This window comes from Citrus clementina, unplaced genomic scaffold, assembly GCF_000493195.1.
Source record: "Citrus clementina cultivar Clemenules unplaced genomic scaffold, Citrus_clementina_v1.0 scaffold_5, whole genome shotgun sequence".
Lineage (NCBI taxonomy): Eukaryota > Viridiplantae > Streptophyta > Magnoliopsida > Sapindales > Rutaceae > Citrus > Citrus x clementina.
In genome coordinates this window covers 9,514,825-9,539,461 of record NW_006262201.1, presented here as the reverse complement: position 1 = coordinate 9,539,461, position 24,637 = coordinate 9,514,825, and the positions used below count along the sequence as shown (strand labels likewise).

The 24,637-nt window shown below is 36.9% G+C and overlaps 1 protein-coding gene and 1 pseudogene across 1 annotated transcript in view; one reads left to right on the top strand and one right to left on the bottom strand.

Moving 5' to 3' along the window:
- The first annotated feature begins 715 nt into the window (after positions 1 to 715).
- On the top strand, positions 716 to 21,763 carry LOC18042716 (annotated as a pseudogene).
- A 779-nt stretch (positions 21,764 to 22,542) lies between these two features.
- The window catches only part of LOC18042715, a 9,837-nt gene continuing 7,742 nt past the window's right edge, over positions 22,543 to 24,637 (bottom strand). The window contains exons 6-7 of the mRNA XM_006431807.2: positions 23,385 to 23,537; positions 22,543 to 22,590 (exon numbers count right to left, since the gene is read on the bottom strand). Of these exons, the coding sequence (XP_006431870.2) occupies positions 22,543 to 22,590; positions 23,385 to 23,537 (201 nt within the window). The remainder of the gene's footprint in view (positions 22,591 to 23,384; positions 23,538 to 24,637) is intronic.

The window sequence follows — 24,637 nt, the reverse complement described above, 5'->3', positions numbered from 1 at the left end:
AAATATGATGTTAATATATGTATACACACGCACGCACGCACACACACACACACACACACACACACATATATATATATATAGTCATTCTCTAGTGTGGGCACCCTCATTTTATTTTCATGTGGATAACTAACTCTTTTAAACCCCACGGTTTTATAGTTCATTTAAAAATTAACTTTTTTAAACTGCACGGTTTAAAAGTGTGTCCGCATTTACAAAAATGCGAGCATCCGCACCTGAGAATGATTTTACATGCACACACGCACATATATAGTCATTCTCTAGTACAGGTGTCCTCATTTTATTTTCATATGGATACACTTTAAAATCATGGGGTTTAAGAGAGTTGGTTTTCAACTCTCTTAAACCCTCAAAAACTAACTTTTTTAAACCGCATAATTTAAAAGTGTATCTGCATTTAAAAAAATGCGAGCTTCTGCACCTGAGAATGTATACATACATACATATATGTGTGTGTATGTGTATAATTCTTTTAATAAAGAATTCCTCGTTCTATTAAAATGAAGAAAAATTTAAGAGAAAAAAGAATACGATTTCTAATTTAGTAAATAATAAAATGTGTTTTTCGGTCTTCTATTCATTTGTTCCTCATTCTAATAAAATGAAGGATCTCTTTTGGATGATTATATATAAAGTGTTCCATAAACTAAGCAATCAGTCGTTGCCATTTTGTTTCTCCATATCCTACTCTAAGAAAATGAGTTCATTCCCAGACCAACTTCTTAAATGTTCAAACGATGAGCAAGATTTCTTGTTGGCCATGGAACTCGTCAACTGCTCAATACCTCAGATTACCATGAAAGCAACCATTAAGCTTGGTGTGCTAGAGACTTTGGCTAAAGCAAGACCATCTCAGCTCTCTTCTTCTGAGATTGCCTCTCAACTTCCCACAAATAATAAAGAAACCCCAATAGTACTTGACAGAATACTGCGCCTCCTTGCGTGTCACTCTTTCCTCACATGTACAATAGACAAAAATAATTATAAAAAAAGAGTAGAAAATAAAAAACAATTTAACTATCAAAACACTATTTTTTTAATTATGGAATCTGACATTGCAACCTATAATAACATATAATTATATAAGGATTAATAAATCAATTAAGAATTCCAAACTAAAATAGATGAATATATGTAATTACAATCAATTAAAAATTACAAGTAACACTTTTATGTTTGAAATCAAGTACTAAATTTCCAGGCTTAATAAATTAAACAATTAAAATTTATTCATCCATTCAAATTATAAAAGTATTATTAGCTAAAAGTTTTAATAATAAACTAAATTCAATTCAGTTAATATCAAAAGCTCCTTAAAATATTCAATTTTATTTCTAACTTATCCTCCGAGTTAATGGAACTAAAAAATAAAGTCTGAAAATTCATATAAAAAATTTATGAAAATGTTGATAATTGTTACTATAGGTTGTTTTTATAAGTATTTTTAATACTATTGATGATGTTATATTACATTGACATACTTTTTTTTTCAATTAGAAGTTTTTAAAATAAATTAAAGCAGTAATAAAATTTTAGCTCCTTAATATTTATAATCTATTCAATAAATATACAATTTAATCATTTTATAAAATAAGTCACTAATTTCAATTGAAAATAATATAATTAAATTAGGGACATATTTGAAAGTAGAATAAAAACTCTATTGTTATATGAAATTGATGAAAACATAAGGTAATTGAGTTAGGGATATATTGGAATATAAAATAAAAATTCTATTGTTATACTAAATTGATAAAATTATAAGAGTAATTGAATTACAAAATTAGGGACATATATGAAAAAAATAAAAAATTTATTATTTTATTAATTTAATAAAAACATAAGAGATATAAAAGATTTTTTCTAGGGTAGACCGGGGCTGTAGATCCGCCACTGGATCCATCAGCTGGGTTATGGGACCATCTTCTAGAACTGGCAGAGCCTAAGTTGCAAAAGAAAAAAAACAAAGCAAACATTAGTCATGTGATCCAAAAAACTGATGAAGTATTGGTTGGCTCGTCAAAATTTCGTAGGTACTAATTAATTCAATCAGAAAAATCTTTTTTAAGATGATTAAATGACTAGGATGATTATGGAGGACGTGTAAGATACTTTTGGGCATATAATTTCTTGTTTCAAAGCTTGTAATGAGACAAACTAATCTTAAAATGCTTTAGACATTTTGTCCCATAATTGAGCTGAAAACTCTATTTTTTAAATCATTTTGTGATTTTAAAATATTTTATTATTTTTCTATTGCTTCAAATTTTAATTTTTTTTTACTTTTCTACATTGTAATTAAAGAGTTTTGCAGATAACAAATGAATTGGTTTACATTCATATTCTCTTTTTTTTTTTTTTTTTGGTGTGGGGGGATTTTAAAAATAAATAATTAAATTCTTTGGGAAATTTACATCAATAACCATAAAAATTTTGACTTTTTCTATCTTAATCCCCCAAACAAACTTCTATCAACATTAGCCATAAAAAAACCTTTGAGACCAAAATGCCCCTCTTTCTCATCTCTCCCCCAACAATCTCTCTTTCTCCCGTCTCTCCCAAACCGAAGAACCAAGCTTTGCAAACAATCTCAGTTGGTTTATTCTGGAATATGGGCAATACCAGAAAAGGCTGTTGTACTTGGTGGAGTTGAACCACTTGAGCGAAGCTTGTCACGGAAAGGAAGCTCCAATGAAGGATCAGTACCTGAAGAGAGAAGAAACTTTACGTTGGCAGGTCCTAGAAGAGTTAGCTCTGATGCTTGGGGTGCTAGAGATAGACAAAAGGTTGTTACGAACTGGTCATTCTCATTTAATCCGAGGCCTTTCAATATTAAAGAACATGTTTTGATCACCATTTTCGCTAGCTGTGGAGCTAGTGGTGTTTATGCTGTCCATATTATTGCAATGCTCAGGGCTCATTCAGATGCTTGGTTATGGGTGGGCTGGTATATTCAGAAGATGCCTCGTGGACTCTCCATACATGTCGTGGCCAGCAAACCTGGTTCAAGTTTCTCTATTCAGGTGCTCATTCATCTTCCAGATTCCACCATTTTTTGAACTTGAAGCAACACGATGCATTTATTCAATCTGTTAAAAAAAAAAAAAGATTGCAGGGCACTACATGAAAAAGAGAAGAGGCCAAAGGGAGGACTTACCAGGATACAATTCTTTTTCGTGGTGTTTGTATCGAGTTTTGCTTATTATATCGTCCCAGGATACCTTTTCCCTTCCCTTACTGCTCTTTCTTTTGTTTGCTGGATATGGAAAAGTTCTGTCACAGCTCAACAGATAGGTTCAGGACTGAGTGGCTTAGGCATTGGTGCTATTGGAATCGACTGGTCTACAGTTTCTAGCTTTTTGGGAAGTCCATTAGCGACACCATTGTTTGCCATTGTCAATACTTTAGTTGGTTTTGCCTTAGTCATGTACATTCTTCTTCCCATCTTTTACTGGAACAACGTATACGAAGCCAAACGATTTCCCATTTTCGGTGCTGCCACTTAACATTGGCAGGTCCAAAATTGCCTTGGTGCGACAGGTGCCTGTCGCACCAAGGCTTGGCCTGTCGCACCAAACTTCGTGCGACAAGCAGTCTATCGTAAGAAAGTTACTTTTGGCTTGTAAAGAAGGGTAATTTGGGAAGAAAAGCGTGTGTTTGGCTAATGTTGATAGAAAAAAATTGAGAAGATTAATTGTGAAAATAACAAAAATTTTATGGTTATTTTAGTAAATTTCCCAATTCTTTACCCAATCAAGCGAGGATTGACCTTCGCCATGGTTGGTAAACAAACCGGCTCTCTTTTAGGTGATGAGCTCCACCAGCAACATCCCATAATTATGTACAGTGAAGCACTGTTTCAGTCACAACCTCAAAAGCCATGCAATTTTTTTTAACACATATATAGGAGGGCCCATCCAATAATATTTTGCAACGTGCACATTAACTTTGATATTAACCAATCATATAAATTGTTCAAATTGACGAGTAAGACATATATAATTTAAATCATGTGGTCTAGTCTCATTTTAAGAATTCGTTATATCTAGTAGGACAAAAAGGAAGATTTCTTACTCTGTTGATTCCTCGTTAAGCAACTTGGCCGTGATGAAATTCGAAAGCTTGAATGATGGTCAAATCTAAAAGTTAGTTTCGATGTCTCTACGCTTACGAATTTATGTATGTATAAATTGAACAAAAAATAGGATTCAAAACTGTGAATCAAAATGAAAATAAATTATAGGAATTTTTGGGACAATGGTTAAAGTAATGCGAATTATTTCAGTATAAAGGATCCAAAATTCCTCAAGCAAGTTGGTTAGTTGAGAGTTTAAAAAGAGATTAGTGACTTATAAATCTAGACATAAGTTCAATTAAAATTTTGTATTACGTTTCGAAAAGTAAAAAATTGGGTTACCTGTTGTTTATCTCTCATGAATTGAGTATAAAATAGCATTCAAAATTGTAAATCAAAATGAAAATAAATTATAGGAATATTTGGGACAATGGTTAAATAATGTGAATTATTTCAGTATAAAGGATTCAAAATTCCTCAAGCAAGTTGGTTAATTGGGAGTTTAAAAAGAGATCAGTGACTTATAAATCTAGAAATAACTTCAATAAAAATTCTGTATTATATTTCAAAAAGGAAAAAAATTGGGTTACCCGTTGTGTATTTCTCATGAAACATCTATTATTTTTTTCTCAAAAAATGGAACTTAGATATTGTAGAAAATATAAAATTAAGTATATGATAGACCTTACCATTGCTGAACAACAATGAGAAATGACAACATTAGTGGAACACACAGAGTAGTGAACAACAATAAGAAAAGACAACATTAGAGAAACAGAGTAATGAACAATTGGTTCACCACCACATTCTTCATGAAGATGGCGCAAGCTTCCTCCAATTTCTTGAGCGATATACCATCTTGCTCTCCACGATAATTTTCTAGCTGTATCATCAACTGCAAAATACAGGAATAGAAAATTGAAATTTTAAAAAATAAATTTTAACCTCATTGTGTAAACAATACCTAGCTAAATTTTTCAGCTTTTACCACTTATTTCCCTCAATAAATTCAGACATCAGAGGTAGAGTCTCTTGTGCTTGAACCATCCTTAAAATGTTAAGATAATAAAGAAACAACATTTTCTTTTTCCTTTTTATACAAATAGATCAATTAATATGTTAAAAAAATAGAAATTAAAAGTTTTTATGTCACCCTGCTTTATTTAGCTTACCTTTCAAATTCATCTCAAGGATGCCCTGCATGGATAGTCGGTAAGCAGAAACCGATTAGCACCAGAACTGCTGTCCAACGAGGTTCATAATGTTGCAATGGCGAACTGGGGAAAGGATCATCATCATTGACCAAGATCGTTCATCATTTTCCGAAATTGTTTTATATTTGGATTCAACGAAAAATTTCTTGTTTGTAAAAGTTGCAATCGGCCAATACTTTATTTTCTAGGCAATCTTCTTTGAATCTGGACTTTAAATTCTCTCTTCCTAGTCAATCTTTTTTTATATATACGTTTTAAAAGGAAAGAACCATAAGAGAGAAAATGTATTGTCAGGAGCATGAATTTTGTTGTTTTATGTGATTACAAACATTGTTTTTTTTTTATTAAAGAAGGGCTCATGAAGAGCTAATGTAACACTAAACGAGAGTGTGGAATCCCATAAGCATCATTACAAAGTAAACCAAAAATAGCAGAGGGAGGAGAAAGAAGAACATGCAAGCCTATGGGTGTAGTTAGGCTATAGGAAGTAAGGAAGTCCACAGCACTGTTTGCCTCTCTGTACACATGCTCCATGTGGACGATCCAGTCGTGTGCTAATAATTCTCGAATAGCTTTGACAAGAATTGCATTTTCGTTGGCTGAAGGATGAGCCCTTTCCAAGAGATGCACTATGCTCTTATTTTCCACTCCCACTTGAAGACGTCTAAAGCCATGATCCCAAGCCACTCTCAAGCCATGCAAAAGACCCCAAAGCTCAGCCGAGAGAACTGAACACATTCTAAGGTTAACAGTGAAGCCCATGAGCCAATTTCCATTGGAGTCTCGAATCAATCCACCAACCCCAGCATATCCAGACCCCTTCCTAGCACCATCCGTATTTAAACTGACACACAGCCAAATAGGAGCTTTCCACCGGGTCAGTGTCTCCACTCGCTGTTGTTTCCCAAGCAAAGGTTGGTGAATACAACGTAAAATCTCACGCGTTCGAGCCTTTATGTCTGTGGCTATAAAACCACTCTCCCACGATCCATGATTAAAGAGAACGTCATTCCTCCAAAACCATAATCTCCACACCACCACTCTAAAACATACTCTCCAATACTCCTGACTTGTGTCATTTGTATTTCTCATCAAATTCATCTGCAGCCAATCAGTAAGAGAGTAAAGAAAAAAGCTAGGGGGATGGTGGGTAGGCAAGAGATAAGACCATACCCTCCTAGCCGTAACACAGTCACGGAAGTATGAAGAATATCCTCAACCGGCCCTCCACATCTATCACATTGAGTAGAAACAGCCAAGTGTCTCCTATGAAGTTCCTTCCTCGTTTTCAACCGACCATGCAAGAGGAGCCAAAGAAAAACACGGATGCTATGGGGGCCCTTCCAACTCCAAGCCAAACGCCAAAAATTACGATCTCCATTGCCAATAGGATCATCCAAAAGCTCATAAGCAGATTTTATAGAGAAAATTCCATTAGAGGCAACTCCCCACAAGTAACTGTCAGCTCCGTGAGAAGCTTTAGGAGGATGAACTGGAGCAATCTTTAAAAGGATATTATTAGGCAACAAGTGGCTAAACAAAGACCAATTCTAGTTTCCAGTTTCATCAACAAAATCAACTACCCACTTGCTAAGTAAAGTATTCGGAATTGGTTGTGTCACAAAGTCAGCCAAAGGGTTCGAAGTTGTCACCCAACAATCCCACCAAAACCTAACCTTCTCCCCATCACCAATGTTCCACCACATTCCCACTCGAGTTTTCTCCCAAATGCTTCCCATTGCTTTCCACAAATGAGACCCATATCGAGCAGGCAGGCTTGTAGGAACCTCATCCAATTGAACCCCATACTTAGTTAGCAATACTTGATTACTAAGCTTCGTTGGTTCAGTAATTAACCGCCAAATGTTCTTCATAAGGAGGGCATGATTCATGATATCCAGCTTCTTAAAACCGAGACCCCCTTTGCATTTTGGAGTGCAAATCATACCCCAATTAACCAAACTCATTTTTTGATGCTCAGCCGAACCTTTCCAAATAAAGCGCCGACATAACTGGTCAATCCTCATTTTTATACTTCGTGGTAGGTTTGTGGTTTGCATTGCGTACACAGGAATAGCTTGTAAAACTGATTGCACCAAAGTGATGCGTCCCGCTAAGGTGAGGTGAGAAGCATTCCACTCAGAAAGCCGTTGATCAACCTTATCAATAATACTTTGGTAGGTTTGCTTCGACATCCGATTATGGAATAAAGGAACCCCCCAAATTGTCAGTGACTGAATAACCCAGATCAGAGCCAATTCTGGAAGCCTCCATGGCTGATATATTAGTAGAAAAATAAACCAAGATTTTAGATTTATTAACCTTGGCTCGCGAGCTAGTAGAAAAATCATCTATAACCTTATTAATAATTATAGCCTGCTGGCTAGAAGCCTCTGATAGCAACAATAGATCATCCACAAAAAATAAATGACTCAAAGGGGTTCCCATTCTCGCTAATCGAATTGGCTTCCAAAGACCATGTTGAATCGATCTAGAAATCCCATGGCTGAGGCGTTCTATACAAAGCACAAAGATATACGGTGAAAGTGGATCACCTTGTCAAACAACCCCTCCTAGACGAAATTCAGAAGTAAGCTCACCATTCCAGAGCACATTCATCGTGGCTGTAGTGATGCACTCCATGATGAGATTAATAAGCATAGTCAATAAGTTCAGCTCCTGAAGAGTTTCGTGAATAAAAGACCAGCTCCACCGATCATATGCTTTCTCTAAATCCACCTTTATTGCCATAAAGCCTTTGCGCCCTTTTTTCCTCCACATGGAATGGATAATCTCCTGTGCAACTATAATATTTTCAGTGATATGGCGGCCAGGTACAAAGCTAGTTTGATGGGGTCCAATCAAATCAGGGAGCAACTCCTGCAATCTATTAGCTATAATCTTTGTGATTGATTACAAACATTGTTTTATTATTTGTTGTGCTTTCCCTAATCTTTTGTACATTTCTAGCAATTTTATTATAGCATGTCTGAAATTGGAAGGAAGTTTGCATTTGAAACATCGGAAAGAGTACAGAGAGATTGAGCCATGGGAGAACAATTGTAGAGAAACAGAGAAAGAGTTTTAAAACCGTAAAAGAACTAGTTGCATAAATGGTTATAATTATAATTATCTATATATATATATATATATATTATAATTATATATATATATATATTTGGTATTAAAATATATATATACAATAAAGGTATATTTGGTATTAAAATGTGTTTGTAAAGTAAAATATAAACCTTTAAATTTATTAAGTAGGGTCTATTAAGTAAATGGGTTTAACAAGTATTTTAGTAAGTTTAAATAGCTTTATCCTAAATTAAATAAAAAAGAGAGTAACGATGGACATATCAATTTTTTTATTCTAAATTTCGTCTCAAATGATGCATTAATTATTAAGTGGTTAATAATTCTTTAAAAAATTCAAATGAATTGATTATATTAGCTCTCAAACCAATTGAATTGATGAATACACATAATCTGTTTTTCAAAATAAAAAATTTAGGATGTGTAGCACTACTTCAGAAGAAAGAAATGAGGGGTTTCCATTATTAACTAAAGGAACAATGTTGCGCCATCTAATGTGTATAATAAACATTAATTTATATTTGCAAGTTTTAAGTTCCAATATTAAATTATTCTATTAATATCATGTTTCCTGCGAGCCATCTTATTCCTTACTATTATATTAGAAGCACGCATGGCTCGTCCGCTGACAAAGAAAGTTGACTAACAATTGTTATTGCAATTAAAGTTTAAGTTACCCTCACTATTGTATTAATTTATTTACCACATTAGTGTAATAATTGTTAAATAGAGGCACGTAATTGGCAATTATAATCCAAGATAATTTTTTTTTTTTGGGACAAGCCTCACGGGGGAATTTTATTAATAATAAAAAAATATATACGGAATAAGCCTTATCTCTCAAGATAGACATAAAACTATAAACAAAAAAATTGCAATGCATGCATAAAATAGTTTAATATCCAAAACCATAAAATAAAACATGTATGAAAGAAAGACATACTAAATTAAACCAAAAGATAAATAAACAATGTTAGAATCAAAAGATAAATTTGGGGATATTACTTGATGTGTTTTATCAAAATTAGAGGCCAGGGGGAAAAAAGGCTTCATAACTTGATGCTATTTGCTATAGTATGCGCATCATCTGTGATTCTACATATACATTAATTGACAGTAAGAAGAGTATTCGAGTCGTCTCTTTAGTCTAGTAATTTATACTTCCTCATTTCATTTTGGATTATGCCAGCATTAATATTCTGTGTACATTGATTATTCTAATATATTTGTCAAATCAATCAAGATAGTACAACTCATCAAATCTTAAAAGAGAAAAAGAATAAGATATATATAGAGAGAGAGAGAAAGAGAGAAAGAGTGAGAATAGCAAGAGAAAACGGATAACATTTATGAGAAAATTGATTACACCTCATCAAATTAAATCAAATCTTAAATATTTATTATTAAATCATATGGCCATTATATTATCAAACATATGAGTTAACAGCTTTTACCAACATTATATTATTAAAGTACGTGACTTAATAGTTTTTTCGTGACATTAATAAATCTAGAATTAAAACATTTCTATATATATGAGTGTGCGTATAAAGTCTTACATAAACTGAGCAGTACAGTGATTGCCATTTTGTTTCTCCATATCCTACTCCAAGAAAATGAGTTCATGCCAGGACCAACTTCTGAAATCTTCAAACGATGAGCAAGATTTCTTGTTAGCAATGGAACTCGTTAACAGCTCCATAAAAAGCAGCCATTAAGCTTGGTGTGTTAGAGATTTTGGCTAAAGCAAGTCCATCGCAGCTCTCTTCTTCTGAGATTGCCTCTCAACTCCCTACAAATAACAAAGAAGCTCCAATAGTACTTGACAGAATACTACGCCTCCTTGCCTGTCACTCTTTCCTCACATGTAATCTTGTCACAAATAAAGATGGAAGCGTCTAAAGATTATATGGTTTAGCATCAGCTTCCAGATTTTTTGTTCCAAATGAAGATGGAGTTTCTCTAGCTCCATGTTTGTTCTTAACTCAGGACAAAGTTTTTATGGAAACATGGTATTTCTTCCTCTTCTTGACATCGTTGATATATATTAACTATATACACACACACTCACACTCACACCTACACACACATGCACATAACATTTTTCTTTTTACTTCTTCTTTTGTAAAACATAATTAAGAAATCAAAATCTTCATACCTTTCAACAGGAACCTCTTCAGTGACTGTGTATTAATGGAAGGAACCGTACCATTTATGAAGGCACATAATGGATTGCCTCTATTTGAGTATGCTGCCAAAGATGCTAGATTACAGAACCTCTTCAATCAAGCAATGCATAATCATAAAGCGATAGTCATGGAGAAAATTCTTGAAATCTACAAGGGATTTGAAGAGCTTAACCAATTGGTGGATGTTGGTGGTGGTTTAGGCACAAATATGAGCTTAATAGTTCATACATACCCACAAATTAGGGGTATTAACTTTGACTTACCTTACGTCATTAAAAATGCACCCTTCCTTCAGCTCAGGTACTTTTAATATGAACATGATATGTATTTCTTAATTATTTTTTTTTAAACAAAAAAATTATTCTTTTTCCTTTTTATTCTTCTTTTGTAGGTGTGGAGCATATTGGAGGAGATATGTTTGTTAAAGTTCCTAATGGACAAGCTATTTTCATGAAGGTTAGTTAGTTCTTAAACTAATTTTCCTCAAAGAGAAAAAAAATGAACCAATTACTATCTAAACTTGGAAACCAATAAGAGATATTCTTATATACAAAACTTTCAGAGTATACTCCTTAACTGGAGTGATGAACAATGTTTGAAGATATTAAAGAACTGCTACGATGCACTTCCGAAATCCGGGAAGGTCATTATTGTAGAATCTATAGTGCCAGAATCCCCTGAGATTTCTAGCATAAACAGGAATATTTCAACACTTGACATAACAGCTAATTATATTATCTTTATCCTTAACTGTAACTTATTCAAATATTTTTAATTTTGTATTTTCTTACAAACCTTTCTCAACTATAAATATACCAGCACTAGTTTTAAGGATCTGTAACAATATTCTGTTAGTCTCCTATTGTATATATATGTTTAATAATCAATGAGAAGTTGCTGTGATTACTTTGAAAAGTAAAGCTCTGTTATGGTATCAGAGCATTCTAAAGTGGTAGTCGATTCTTCTCTTTTTCTTTTTTTCTTTTTTTCTTCAGTCATCATGACTGATCCTTCATCCTCCACCACCATTCACAACACCCTTATCATTATCAATGTTGCTGCTCAAACTCCTCTTAAACTCACATCCAGTAACTACCTCTCATGGAAGTTACAATTTAATACCTTATTCATTGGCTATGATCTACTTGGTTATGTTGATGGATCCAAGCCTTGTCCAGCAGCCACAATCATCCAAAATGCCACCACTAGACCAAATCCCAACTACAACATTTGGATTCGACAGGACCAACTAATTCTCAATGCCATTGTTGGCTCCATCTCCCCAACCATAATACCTTTCATTGCTCAAGCCAAAACTTCTCGTGAAGCATGGACCATCCTCGCTAACACATATGCCAAGCCTTCTCGTGGATGCATTAAACAAGTTAAAAATCAACTTAAGAAGATTACCGAGGGAACAGAAGGTGTAACTGAGTTTTTACAGACGGTAAAAGCAAAAGCTGACGAACTTGCTCTTCTTGGAGAACCACTTCATACAGAAGATCTTACAGACAAAATTCTTGATGGACTCGGGGATGATTACAATGAATTAGTGCATGCTGTTCAAGCCAGAGATACTCATATTACCTTTGAAGAACTCCATGAAAAATTACTTAATTTTGAAGCATCACTGCTAACTACTAAATCAAACCAATCATATTTTCCAGCCACTGCTAATCCTACAAGTCAAACCACAGCTTGGTGGCCACCATCCAATTCAAGCAACTAATAGCGGACTAACCTCAACACGGGGAAATCGCCCATCTCGTCCATACCTTGGCTACTGTCAAATATGTAGAATTCAGGGTCATACTGCAAAAAAAATGTCCCTCTGTTCGGCTAGTACCAGTTCAATCACCCAACAAACACCCCAATACATCGACGTCCAATCCAACTGCACCATGGCAACCAACAGCTCATTACGCTACCGGCAATTCCACCACTCCATCCTGGCTCCTGGACTGTGGTGCTTCTCATCATGTTACCTCCGACTTAAGCAATCTCTCACTACATGCTCCATACAATGGCTCCGACGACATAATGATTGGAGATGGCTCGGGTCTCTCCATAACTCACACTGGTTCCACCTCTCTTAAAACTCCGCAAACTACTTTTAAATTAAATAATGTTCTTTGTGTTCCACGCATGAAAAAGAACTTAATCTCTATATCTCAATTTTGCAAGTCCAATAACGTTTCAATTGAGTTCTTACCATCTAATTTTCTTGTGAAGGAACTTCGCACGGGGGCAACACTTCTGACGGGCCACACTAAAGATGGCGTACATGAGTGGCCGGTAACTTCACCATTGCTTGCGTTCTCTAGCACAAAGGCCTCATCATCCGAGTGGCATAATAGATTAGGACATCCATCATTTCCTATTCTAAAGCACATGCTTTCAAATAATAAACTCGGTTTATCTTCTTCTTTGTCGTCTGATTTCTCCTGTAATGCATGTCTCTGTAATAAAAGCCACAAGGCATCTTTTTCTACCTCAACACTCGTATCTTCTCAGCCCCTTGAAACTATATTCTCAGATGTATGGACTTCCCCAATAATTTCACATAATGACTTTAAATACTATGTGATTTTTATTGATCACTTTACAAAATATATCTGGTTTTACCCTTTAAAACGAAAGTCGGAAGTTAAAGATATCGTCATTAGATTTAAAGCCATAGTTGAAAAACACTTTGACAAAAACATTAAGACTCTCTACTCTGATAATGGAGGTGAATACACATCTCTAGCTCATTTCCTTTCCACCAATGGAATCTCTCATCTCACTACACAGCCTCACACACCTGAACACAATGGTTTTTCTGAAAGACGTCATCTTCACATAGTCGAAACAGGTCTAGCATTACTTTCTCATGCATCTCTTCCTTTAATTTATTGGTCTCATGCATTTGCCACTGCAAGTCTACTTAATTAATCGCATGCCAACTCCTACATTAAATCTCTCATCTCCCTACGAACTTATATTTGGAACTATTCCCAATTACTCAAAACTACGAACTTTTGGATGTCTATGTTACCCCTGGCTTAAGCCTTACACCTCCCACAAACTTGACTCTCGTTTAAAACCTTGTGTCTTTCTTGGTTACTCTTTAACTCAAAGTGCCTATTATTGCTTAGATCCTTCGAGTTCTAAAATTTATGTCTCACGGCATGTTAAATTTGTTGAGTCCTCGTTCCCTTTCACTTCTCTGTCCAATCAGTCTCCTCGTCCTCAACCAAACACTATTACCAGTTGGATTCCCCCACCACTTCGAGTTTCCTCTGGCTCCTTGGTACCACCACTCAATACGCCCTCTACGGTCGACAGCCCTCAGCAACCCCCATGTGAAGCTCCATCTACATCAACTCAGCCTAATTCCTCAACAGTCACTTCCTCCTGTCCGACACAATCTCAAACTAATTCCCAACCACCAGTGACTCCACCACCACCTACCCATAGTATGACAACTAGAGCCAAGAATAACATTCACAAACCTCTTTAAAAAAATGAATCTTCATACCCAATTATCCAAAGCCACTGACCTTGAACCCACTACAGTGACCATGAAAGAAATTAAGAGAAAATATTGTTTGGTTGCTGAGAAAATATCTCAGAAAATTTCCAGAGAACTTCCAGAATTCTTGTATTTATTTTTCTTAAAATGAAATGTTATGATTACAACTTATTTATACTCAAAGCTTAAGGATTACTAAAGCTAATGACTAACTGATTCAGTAGAATCTACACATGCACAACAACAGCTCGATATACAGAGTAGTCATAACAGACTCTTGACTACTTGAGCTGAGGTGGCAGCTGAGCTGTCATTCTGCTTACATTCACCTGACGTCACTAGCTTGTTGGTTTTCCTTAGCTTGTGCAGCTTCCTCTTTTCTGCACAATGAGCTTCTCTAACAGACCCAAGCCCTCAAAGATCAAAAATGGCGTCGGGCTATGTCTGACGAGTATGACGCTTTGGTGCTGAATGGAACATGGGAGCTAGTACCACCTAAATCAAGTCATAATATCGTCGGGTGTAAGTGGATTTTTAGAACTAAACGAAACTCTAATGGTTCTGTTGACAGGTATAAAGCTCGTTTGGTTGCAAAAGGTTTTCATCCTGTGGTTAAACCCACCACCGTTCGTGTTGTTCTCAGTATCACTGTAAGTTGTGGCTGGTCCTTGCGACAGCTTGATGTAAACAATGCGTTTCTACAAGGTCACCTCTCCGAGAATGTCTATATGAGTCAACCGCCATGCTTTGTTGATGACGACCATCCATCCTATGTGTGCAAACCCCGCAAAGCAATTTATGGCCTTAAACAAGCCCCTCAGGCCTGGTATCATGAACTTCAAACCTTTCTTATTCAATTTGGCTTTAAGAATTCACATGATGATACCTCACTATTTGTACTCAATGTTGCTGGCCATGTTATATATCTTCTTGTTTATGTTGACGACTTAATAATCACTGGTAACAATGTGACAATGGTCAATCACTTTGTGGACATTCTTGCTCAATGATTTTCTATCAAAGATCTTGGTCCGTTAAATTATTTTTTGGGTGTATAAGTGGTTCCAAACAAGCATGGTTTGTTGCTTTCTCAAAGGCGTTACATTCTGGCTAAAACAAATATGCAAGATGCCAAATCTGTTTTACTCATATGCCAACTCATCCAGCTCTTCACTTACACTCAGGCTCCTCCTTATCAGATCCTACAGAGTACCGGACTGTCGTTGGTAGCCTTCAGTATCTGTTAATCACACGGCCCGATATTTCCTTTGCTGTAAACAAGCTTTCTCAGTATATGCATCGTCCAACGACTGAGCATTGGGTCTTTGTTAAACGTCTCTTACGCTATTTGATACAACATTACCAATCTCTTTGGAGTGGGCTGAACCACACCAGGAGGAAGATATTAGGCCCAACACAGAACCAGTTGCAGGCCCATTGCAATTGAGAAAACCACCCAGCTGGCTGAAGGATTATGTTGTTTGAGAGCAAGGAAGTTGTGGATTTCTTTCTAGAATCTTTTCGTTTGATATTTCCTTTTGTCTTTTGCTATTTTGTAACAACCTTCTGTTAGAGGGTGCTGGAGGAAAACAGCATATAAGTATTGTAATGTTTAAAAGGCAGGGGAATGGAATATTTGGTTCTCTTTCTTCTTTGGAATTTCCTTCCTTCTGAACCTCTGTTCTACTCATAATTCTTTTGCTTTTAGAGCTGGCACTCGCTCGAAGAGTGTTTTGTTGAGTTGATTTGCTTGTGTTGCAGGACAAGCGTATCATTTATGCTTTCGTTGAGTTTTCCATGGCTGATTCAGAGGTGTTGACAGCAGTGAAGGCACTCCAAACGCAATTTGAAGGCCAAACCATTGCGATTCATCAAACCTTGCAGCAATACATGTCCACAGCGGATTCTCGTTTTGAGGATCTACGTTCTCAGATCCAAGGGTCTTCGAGTGTTTTGGCTGCATCATCAGGTTCTGCACATTGTTCTTCTCTAGTTGCGGAGGGGCATTCCGGACACACCAATCTCTCGCCGGTATTACGATCAATGAAAATGAAGGTTCCCAAGTTTGATGGCTCTGACCCGAATGGGTGGGTGTTTCGTATTGAAGAAGTTTTTGATTTCCATGAAACTTCAGAGCACTTGCGCCTTCGCATCGTCGCGTTTCACATGGAGGGGAGAGCGGCAGCCTGGTACCAATGGATGAAGGCGAACAAACTGATCACAACATGGCAAGATTTTCTAATTAGTTTGAAGCATCGGTTTGGCGCTTCAATGTATGACGACCCTCAAGGTACACTGTCCAAACTTACACAAACCACCACAGTCGCAGAGTTTCAGTCTGCCTTTGAAGATTTGATGAATAAGGTCACCGGGATTTCAGAACCTTTGTTGATCAGTTTCTTTATCACTGGTTTGAGAACGGATATCCGCAGGGAATTGATGTTTTCCCGCCCCACATCTCTTATGGAAGCCTTTGCTCTCGCAAAAGCTTATGAAGCTCGTTCAGAGGAGGCCAAAATGAGTAGCCGCCCTTGGGCTAAATGGCCCCCACTATCGGCCACAACTATGACCACTCCATCCATCAACAAAATTCCTCCGCCCTCACATGTGCATGTTCCCAACAACATCCCAAACCGTTTCCCTATAGCTTCTGCAACACAACAACACCCAAAACAAACAAGCCTTCCAGCCCTCTTACCGACACCAAATCTACCAGTCCGTCGCCTCACTCCAGCTGAATTACGAGACAAACGCGAAAAAGGATAACTGTGACCAAAAGTACAGTGCAAACCATCGCTGCCGTAGTAAGTTTTTGATTCTTATGGGGACTGATGATGATGAAACAGAGGATACTACGGAGTTGGCCGTGGCGGAGCCATTCGAGGAAATGGTAACGGCAGATATTTCCAGCTTGAACGCCCTTGCGGGGCAAGTGAATCCCCGTTCACTTCGACTGATTGGCGAGGTTGGTAGCCACTGCTTTCAGGTGCTTATTGATAGTGGGAGTACTCACAATTTTATTAAACCGGCGTTGGCCGAACGATTGGGACTTCCTATTCAACCTATTACTTCTTTTCGAGTTTATATTGGCAATAGTGACTTCTTGGTGTGCCAACTGTATTGTCCACAAGTGAATCTAACTATGCAGGGTTATGCATTTACTCTGGACTTATTTTTTTTACCAATTGAGGGGCCGGATGTGGTTTTGGGTATTCAGTGGCTTCAACGCTTAAGGAGGGTGTCCCATGACTATGCCGCCATGATGATGGACTTCTATTGGGATGGGACACCGGTCAGCCTTCGTGGGAACGTCACAAATTCACCAAGTTTAATCACTTTTAACCAATTTCAAGCCCTTATGCATAGCACAGCTGTTCAGAATTTATTTGAGCTCCAACAACTACATTCGGACCAAGATGGAGGCCCCGAAGACTTAGAGCTTCCAGTTTCACTACCCCGTCCGATTTCTCACCTACTTCACAAATTTCACAACTTATTCCACCCCCCAACAGGCCTTCCCCCACACCGTTTCATTAACCATAGAATTCACCTACTACCAAACACAAAACCAGTGAATGTTCGACCTTATCGCTATCCTCACTTCCAAAAAACAGAGATGGAAAAGTTAATTCGCGAAATGTTGGAGCAAGGCGTAATAAAACCAAGCCACAGCCCTTTTTCTTCTCCGGTGTTGCTAGTGAAAAAAAAGGATGGCACTTATCGCTTTTGTGCAGACTATCGTGCCTTAAATGCGGTTAGTATCAAGGATAAATTTCCTATTCCAACAATTGATGAACTACTGGATGAATTGGGTGGAGCAACCATTTTCAGCAAATTAGACTTGAGGGCTGGTTATCACCAGATTCGAGTGCACGACAGAGACACATACAAGACAGCTTTTCAAACTCACGAAGGGCACTACGAGTTTCTTGTGATGCCTTTCGGCTTGACGAATGCTCCCTCTACATTTCAAGCTACCATGAATCAAATTTTTGTTACTTTCTTACGCAAATTTGTCATTGTTTTTTTTTATGATATATTTGTGTATAGTTCATCCTTGGCTGATCATGTCTCTCACTTGGAGCAGGTTTTAAGTTACTTACATAGTCGTTGTTTCTTCATCAAACTTTCCAAATGTTTTTTTTGTCAAGAAACAGTTGAGTATTTGGGGCATTTGGTTTCTGCTGGAGCTGTTCGCGCGGATCCACAGAAAATTGCAGCCATGGTCAACTGGCCACCACCGACGTCTTTGAAACAGTTGCGAGGGTTTCTTGGCCTCACGGGCTATTACAGGCGTTTTATTCAAGGATATGCTTCCATTGCTGCACCCCTCACTGACTTATTGTGCCGAGATGCTTTCAATTGGACTCCAACAGCCACCACTGCCTTTGAGGCACTCAAACACGCTATGGTGCAAGCCCCGGTGTTGCGATTAACAAACTTCGAGTTGGATTTCATCATCGAAACCGATGCTTCAAATGTTGGTATTGGTGCAGTGCTTATGCAAGACAACCACCCAATCTCCTATTACAGTAAAAAGTTGGGACCAAAACTTCAGGTGGCATCAACTTATATCAAGGAGTTACATGCCATTGCCGAGGCTGTACACAAGTGGCGACAATATCTTCTTGGTCGTTTTTTCATTATTCGCACCGATCACAAAAGTATCAAGGAACTTCTGCAACAAGTTATCCAAACACCTGACCAGCAGGTGTATATCCGCAAATTGCTTGGTTATCACTTTATGATTGAATATAAGCCCGGTCGAGCAAACCAGGCAGCTGATGCTTTGTCTCGTGTGCATGAAGATGAGCCTGTGGAGGCACCCAAGAGATACTCTGTCTATCTTCCATTTGTTTCCGGTCCAACTTTTGACTTGTTAGAAACTCTACGCTTGGATAATACCACTTGTCCAGACTTGGTACTCCTTCATAAGCGCCTTGCCGCAGGTGAGCTCTCCCATGATTTTTCTGTTCATGATGAATTACTTTTCTTCTGCCACCGCTATTATATTAGCTCCCAATCCTCCTTGAAGTCAATCTTGCTCCATGAATTTCATGCTACCCCATGGGCTGGACATACGGGCATAAAACGGACTTTGGTTCGCTTAGTTTCGACATTTTATTGGTATAAGATGAGAACTGATGTTGAAAAATATATAGCTGCTTGCCTAACCTGCCAACAAATCAAGCATTCAACTCAAGCCCCAGCAGGGTTGTTACGGCCGCTACCTATTCCATCATTAGTATGGGATGAGGTCACTATGGATTTCATTACGGGCTTGCCACCATCTCAAGGGCTCACTACTATCCTTGTCGTTGTGGACCGTTTGACTAAATCAGCACATTTTGGAGCTCTATCTTCTCAATTTTCAGCTGTGACAGCAGCGGACCTATTTGCTAACATGGTCGTTAAACTCCATGGTTTTCCTAGTTCTATTGTGTCGGATCGCGATCCAATTTTTATGAGCAAGTTTTGGAAGAAGCTTTTTGAACTGAGTGGCACTTCCCTAAGGCATAGCACAGCATATCATCCGCAGACGGATGGGCAATCTGAAGTTGTGAACCATGGGCTTGAACAATATTTACGAGCTTTCACTCAAGAAAAACCACAATCGTGGGTCTCCCTGCTTTGCTGGGCAGAATTCAGTTACAACTCCAGCTATCACAGTGGTCTCAAGATGACACCATTCCAAGCATTGTATGGGCGTATTCCACCTACTATCCCAGCTTACTCTAAGGGCTCTACTTCAATCCAAGCTCTCGATGATGCGCTGACGGAGCGAGATGCTCTCTTGCGCTCCTTGAAGGAAAATTTACGCCGAGCTCAGCATCGAATGACCCAAAAGGCTAATGCCCATCGCCGTGAACTCCAACTCAATATAGGAGATCGTGTGCTTTTCCACCTTCAACCATGCCGACAGACATCTTTAGCCCAACGAGCATCCCAGAAGTTAGCAAAGAGGTATTACGGGCCATTTACAATATTGGAACGTATGGGACCAGTGGCATACAAGCTGAACCTACCGTCAGATTGCAAAATTCATCCTGTCTTCCATATTTCCATGCTCAAACCCTTTAACGGTTCTAGCCCCATCAATGGGTTACCCTTACCTCGCGACAGCATCAACAATCAACCACTCTCATATCCGGCTGCTATTTGTGCCACACGGACAATCTTGCATCATGGGAAAGAAGTTCAACAGGTTCTGGTGCAGTGGTCAGATAGTGCTCCAGAAAATGCCACATGGGAAGATTTCTTTGAGTTTTCGCGCCTCAATCCTGATTTTCACCTTGAGGACAAGGTGATTTTTCAAGACCCGGGGAATGATACAACATTACCAATCTCTTTGGAGTGGGCTGAACCACACCAGGAGGAAGATACTAGGCCCAACACAGAACCAGTTGCAGGCCCATCGCGATTGAGAAAACCACCCAGCTGGCTGAAGGATTATGTTGTTTGAGAGCAAGGAAGTTGTGGATTTCTTTCTAGAATCTTTTCGTTTGATATTTCCTTTTGTCTTTTGCTATTTTGTAACAACCTTCTGTTAGAGGGTACTGGAGGAAAACAGCATATAAGTATTGTAATGTTTAAAAGGCAGGGGAATTGAATATTTGGTTCTCTTTCTTCTTTGGAATTTCCTTCCTTCTGAACCTCTGTTCTACTCATAATTCTTTTGCTTTTGGAGCTGGCACTCGCTTGAAGAGTGTTTTGTTGAGTTGATTTGCTTGTGTTGCAGGACAAGCGTATGCTATTTATCTGGTACCATTGATAATGGCTTACAACTCTACCGAGATTCCCCTTTAACTTTGCATGCCTTTTCTGATGCTGATTGGGCAGGTGACAAAGATGATTTCTCTTCCACAAATGCTTACATTGTCTATCTTGGTCGAAATCCTATGTCCTAGAGTTCTAAGAAACAAAGAACTGCTGCTAGATCTTCTACTGAAGCTGAGTACCGTTCAGTTACAAACACAGATGCTGAACTAAATTGAATTTGCTATCTCTTATCTGATCTTGGTGTTACGCTTTCCAGCTGTCCAGTGATATATTGTGATAACATAGGGGCCACTCAACTATGTTCTAATCCCATTTTCCATTCAAGGATGAAGCATGTTGCTATTGACTTTCATTTCATCAGAGATCAAGTCCAACGTGGTGCTCTTCGTGTCACTCATGTGTCTTCTACAGATCAAATAGCTGATGCTCTCACCAAGCCTCTTCCACGGGCCCGTTTCCACCATCTCAAGGTCAAGATTGGACTTCTCTCCCGAGCGCCATCTTGAGGGGGCATAACAGCTAATTATATTATCCTTATCCTTAACTGTAACTTATTCAAATATTTTTAATTTTGTATTTTCTTCTAAACCTTTCTCAACAATAAATACACCAGCACTAGTTTTAAGGATCTGTAACAATATTCTGTTAGTCTCCTATTGTATATATATGCTTAATAATCAATGAGAAGTTGTTGTGATTACTTTGAAAACTAAAGCTTTGTTATGACATAGTTATGTACAATCTATTTCCTGAAGCAAAGGAGAGGACAATAGAGGAGATCAAGGCATTGGCAATGGGAGCTGGATTTGGATTTATTAAAGTTATTTGTCGTGCATATTGTTTTTGGGTTATTGAATTCTACAAAACCATATAATCAAACCTTTGCAAATCGGTGGTGTGTACAGGCAGCCAATATTTTATTGACACGTATTATGCGTGCGTGTGTGTGGATACAAATAATTTTATTGGTTGGTTGTATGTACAGCGGACGTACAAAAGAATTTCCCCGTCATTTTAGGTTTCGCATTTTAAAATCATAAAATGCAGATGCTGGCAATCTTTACTTCTTCCTAGTGCTTGCGTGCAAAAATGAATTAATAAAAGTTGGATATTCCTTGTTTTCTTTCTCCAACCTTCAAGTCTTTATCGGGATTGACAATATTGCGTTTGGTTCTTGCTGAAACATATAATTCGCTTCATTTCCCCTAGTGGAGCACTTCAAATTTTTGGGAAAAAGACACCAACTAAGAACCCAAAATTGCTTCAAATGGTCACATTAAAATAAGCATGCAATATGTTCAACTGCACCATGCCGGCATATGATGCCACAGAATACTACAATACGGATGATCTCATTCAATCATGTAAATCAACTTGAAAAACTAGTATGAACGTTTAAGTCTGAGTAGTATTTATCGTTCTTATTGAATCAGTTTAGTGAGTATTATCGAGCAAAGTGAATATTTAGTTAAGTATTTTAAGAAGTAACGTCTTGCGATTGATCATTATTGTTGAATGTATTTTAATGACAAGGTGGAAAAATGATACACGTTTTAAACTTTGAGAGAAAACTCATAAATTTCAAACTTTTTAAGTATTTTTGCACTTTTATCAATCTCAACGTGCAAAATTGATAATTTCCCTTTTCATAATCTAGCACCTGGAAATCGCTAGTTGATCACCTCGAACCACTGCTAAAACCTGTAAAAATAATAGCCATTGTAACGTCATGAACCAAGAAATCTATGAAGAAGAAGAATTGAAATTAGAAAGTAATTAAACTTATGGAATTTAAGAATTTATGTAAGGAGGAATTATTTTACCATAAATAAGCCTCTTCCACAATAAACCCATTCTTGAACCTCACCAAGGCTAATTTTTTAATTTTACATCATTTTTTAAAAATTTATTTTGGCCTATGTGTAGCATAGTGGTTTACACTGCCAGAATTCTGCCATAGGCAGTAAAAATAGCAACCCACAAAAACAGGACATTTTGCTGGTTAGTCAGCCCAGGCATAATTAGAGCAAAGCAATACAACATTTTTGTTACATGTGTTATATTCGAATATATAAATAATTAAATTTTAACCATACACTCACATACATGAATTAGTGTTGAATTAGCGTTTCTAAATCTTTGAAACCGGCAGAACTTAAAAAAAATTCTTACGTGCTTCGAAAATTTATAGTCCTTGTTTTTACCAGATCTCAAATGACTTGAATTAATAAATTCACTTATATCAATAATATGAAGAGTAATGATACAGCCACAAACTCTTGTACAAACTTATTTTGTACAAACTGATGTGGCATGATAAGATTGGTTGAATTAAATATTACTTGGCCCACATGATTTGTTTTTATTAATTTATATTTTCATTCAACCAATGAATTAATGCCACGTCAGTTTGTACAAAATAAGTTTGTACAAGAGTTTGTGGCTGTATCATTACTCTAATATGAATAACCAAGAATAAAGACAAAAGGACTTACTTCACTTATGGAATATCTGTGGCCTGAATCATCATTTTTAAGGCAGAGCAATGCAGCCTTTTCCATACATTGAACCACCCAGGAATCATCACTATTCATTAATCTCGGATCCATCGCCTGGGTTATGGGACCATCTTCTAGAATTGGGAGAGCCTATATTGCAAAATAAAAAACAATGCTAACATTAATCAAATGATCAATAAAAGTGATGAAAAAGATTCTCTGAAGTATTGGTTGACTAGGTCAAATTTTCGTTCCTACTAATTAATTGAATAGGCAAAATTTTTTTAAATGATTAAATGACATGGATAGTTGCATATAACGAGCATGATATCTTTCTAGAATCATAACTCAAAGGTATATCTATTCATTTGGGGCATATAATATATCATTTCGAAGTTTGGAACGAGATAAACTAAGAAAAAAATATTTTAGCATTTTAGTTCCTAATTAAGTCAGAAATTCTATTTCTTTCATGGTCATTTTGTGATTTTAAAATATTTTGTTATTTTTCCTATTTTTTTTAAGATTTTTATCTTTTTTTTTTTTTACATATCAGATTTTGGTAATGGTTGTTTGTTTTCCTTATTCTAACTAGGAGAATTTTATTATTACATAATATTTGAGGTCTGCCTATTTTGATAAATTTGGAATATTTAAGGTTAGTATAAAACCGTCCAAAAGTCTAGTTTTATTCATTCAAATTTACCAATAATATTCTAAATGTTTAGAATTTTTTGTTTCTCTATCTTTTTATCATTCTTTACGTTTCTGCATTGTCATTAAAGAGGTTTGCAAATAAAAAATGAATTGGTTTACGTTTTTGTACTGTTTTAAAAACAAATAAATAAATTCTTTACCCAATCAAGGAAGGATTGACCTTCGCCGTGGTTGGTAAAAAAACTTGCACTCTTTCCGGTGATGAGCTCCACCAGCAAAATCCCATAATCATGTACATCTACAGAAAGCAGCTCATCTTCCTCTGAATTATGATATCTTCTACCATTTAAGCACCTTATCAGTCACAAACCTCAAAAGCCATGCATAAAGATTTTTATTTTTTTAAAACATAATTTTGCTAAATGTACATTAATTTTGATATTAACCACTCATATAAATTAGTCAAATTGACAAGCAAAACATATATAATTCAAATCATGTGGTGTGGTCTCACTGTAAGAAATTTGTTAATATATAATAGAACAAAAAGGAAGATTGCTTACTCTGTTGATTCCTCGTTAAGCAACTTGGCC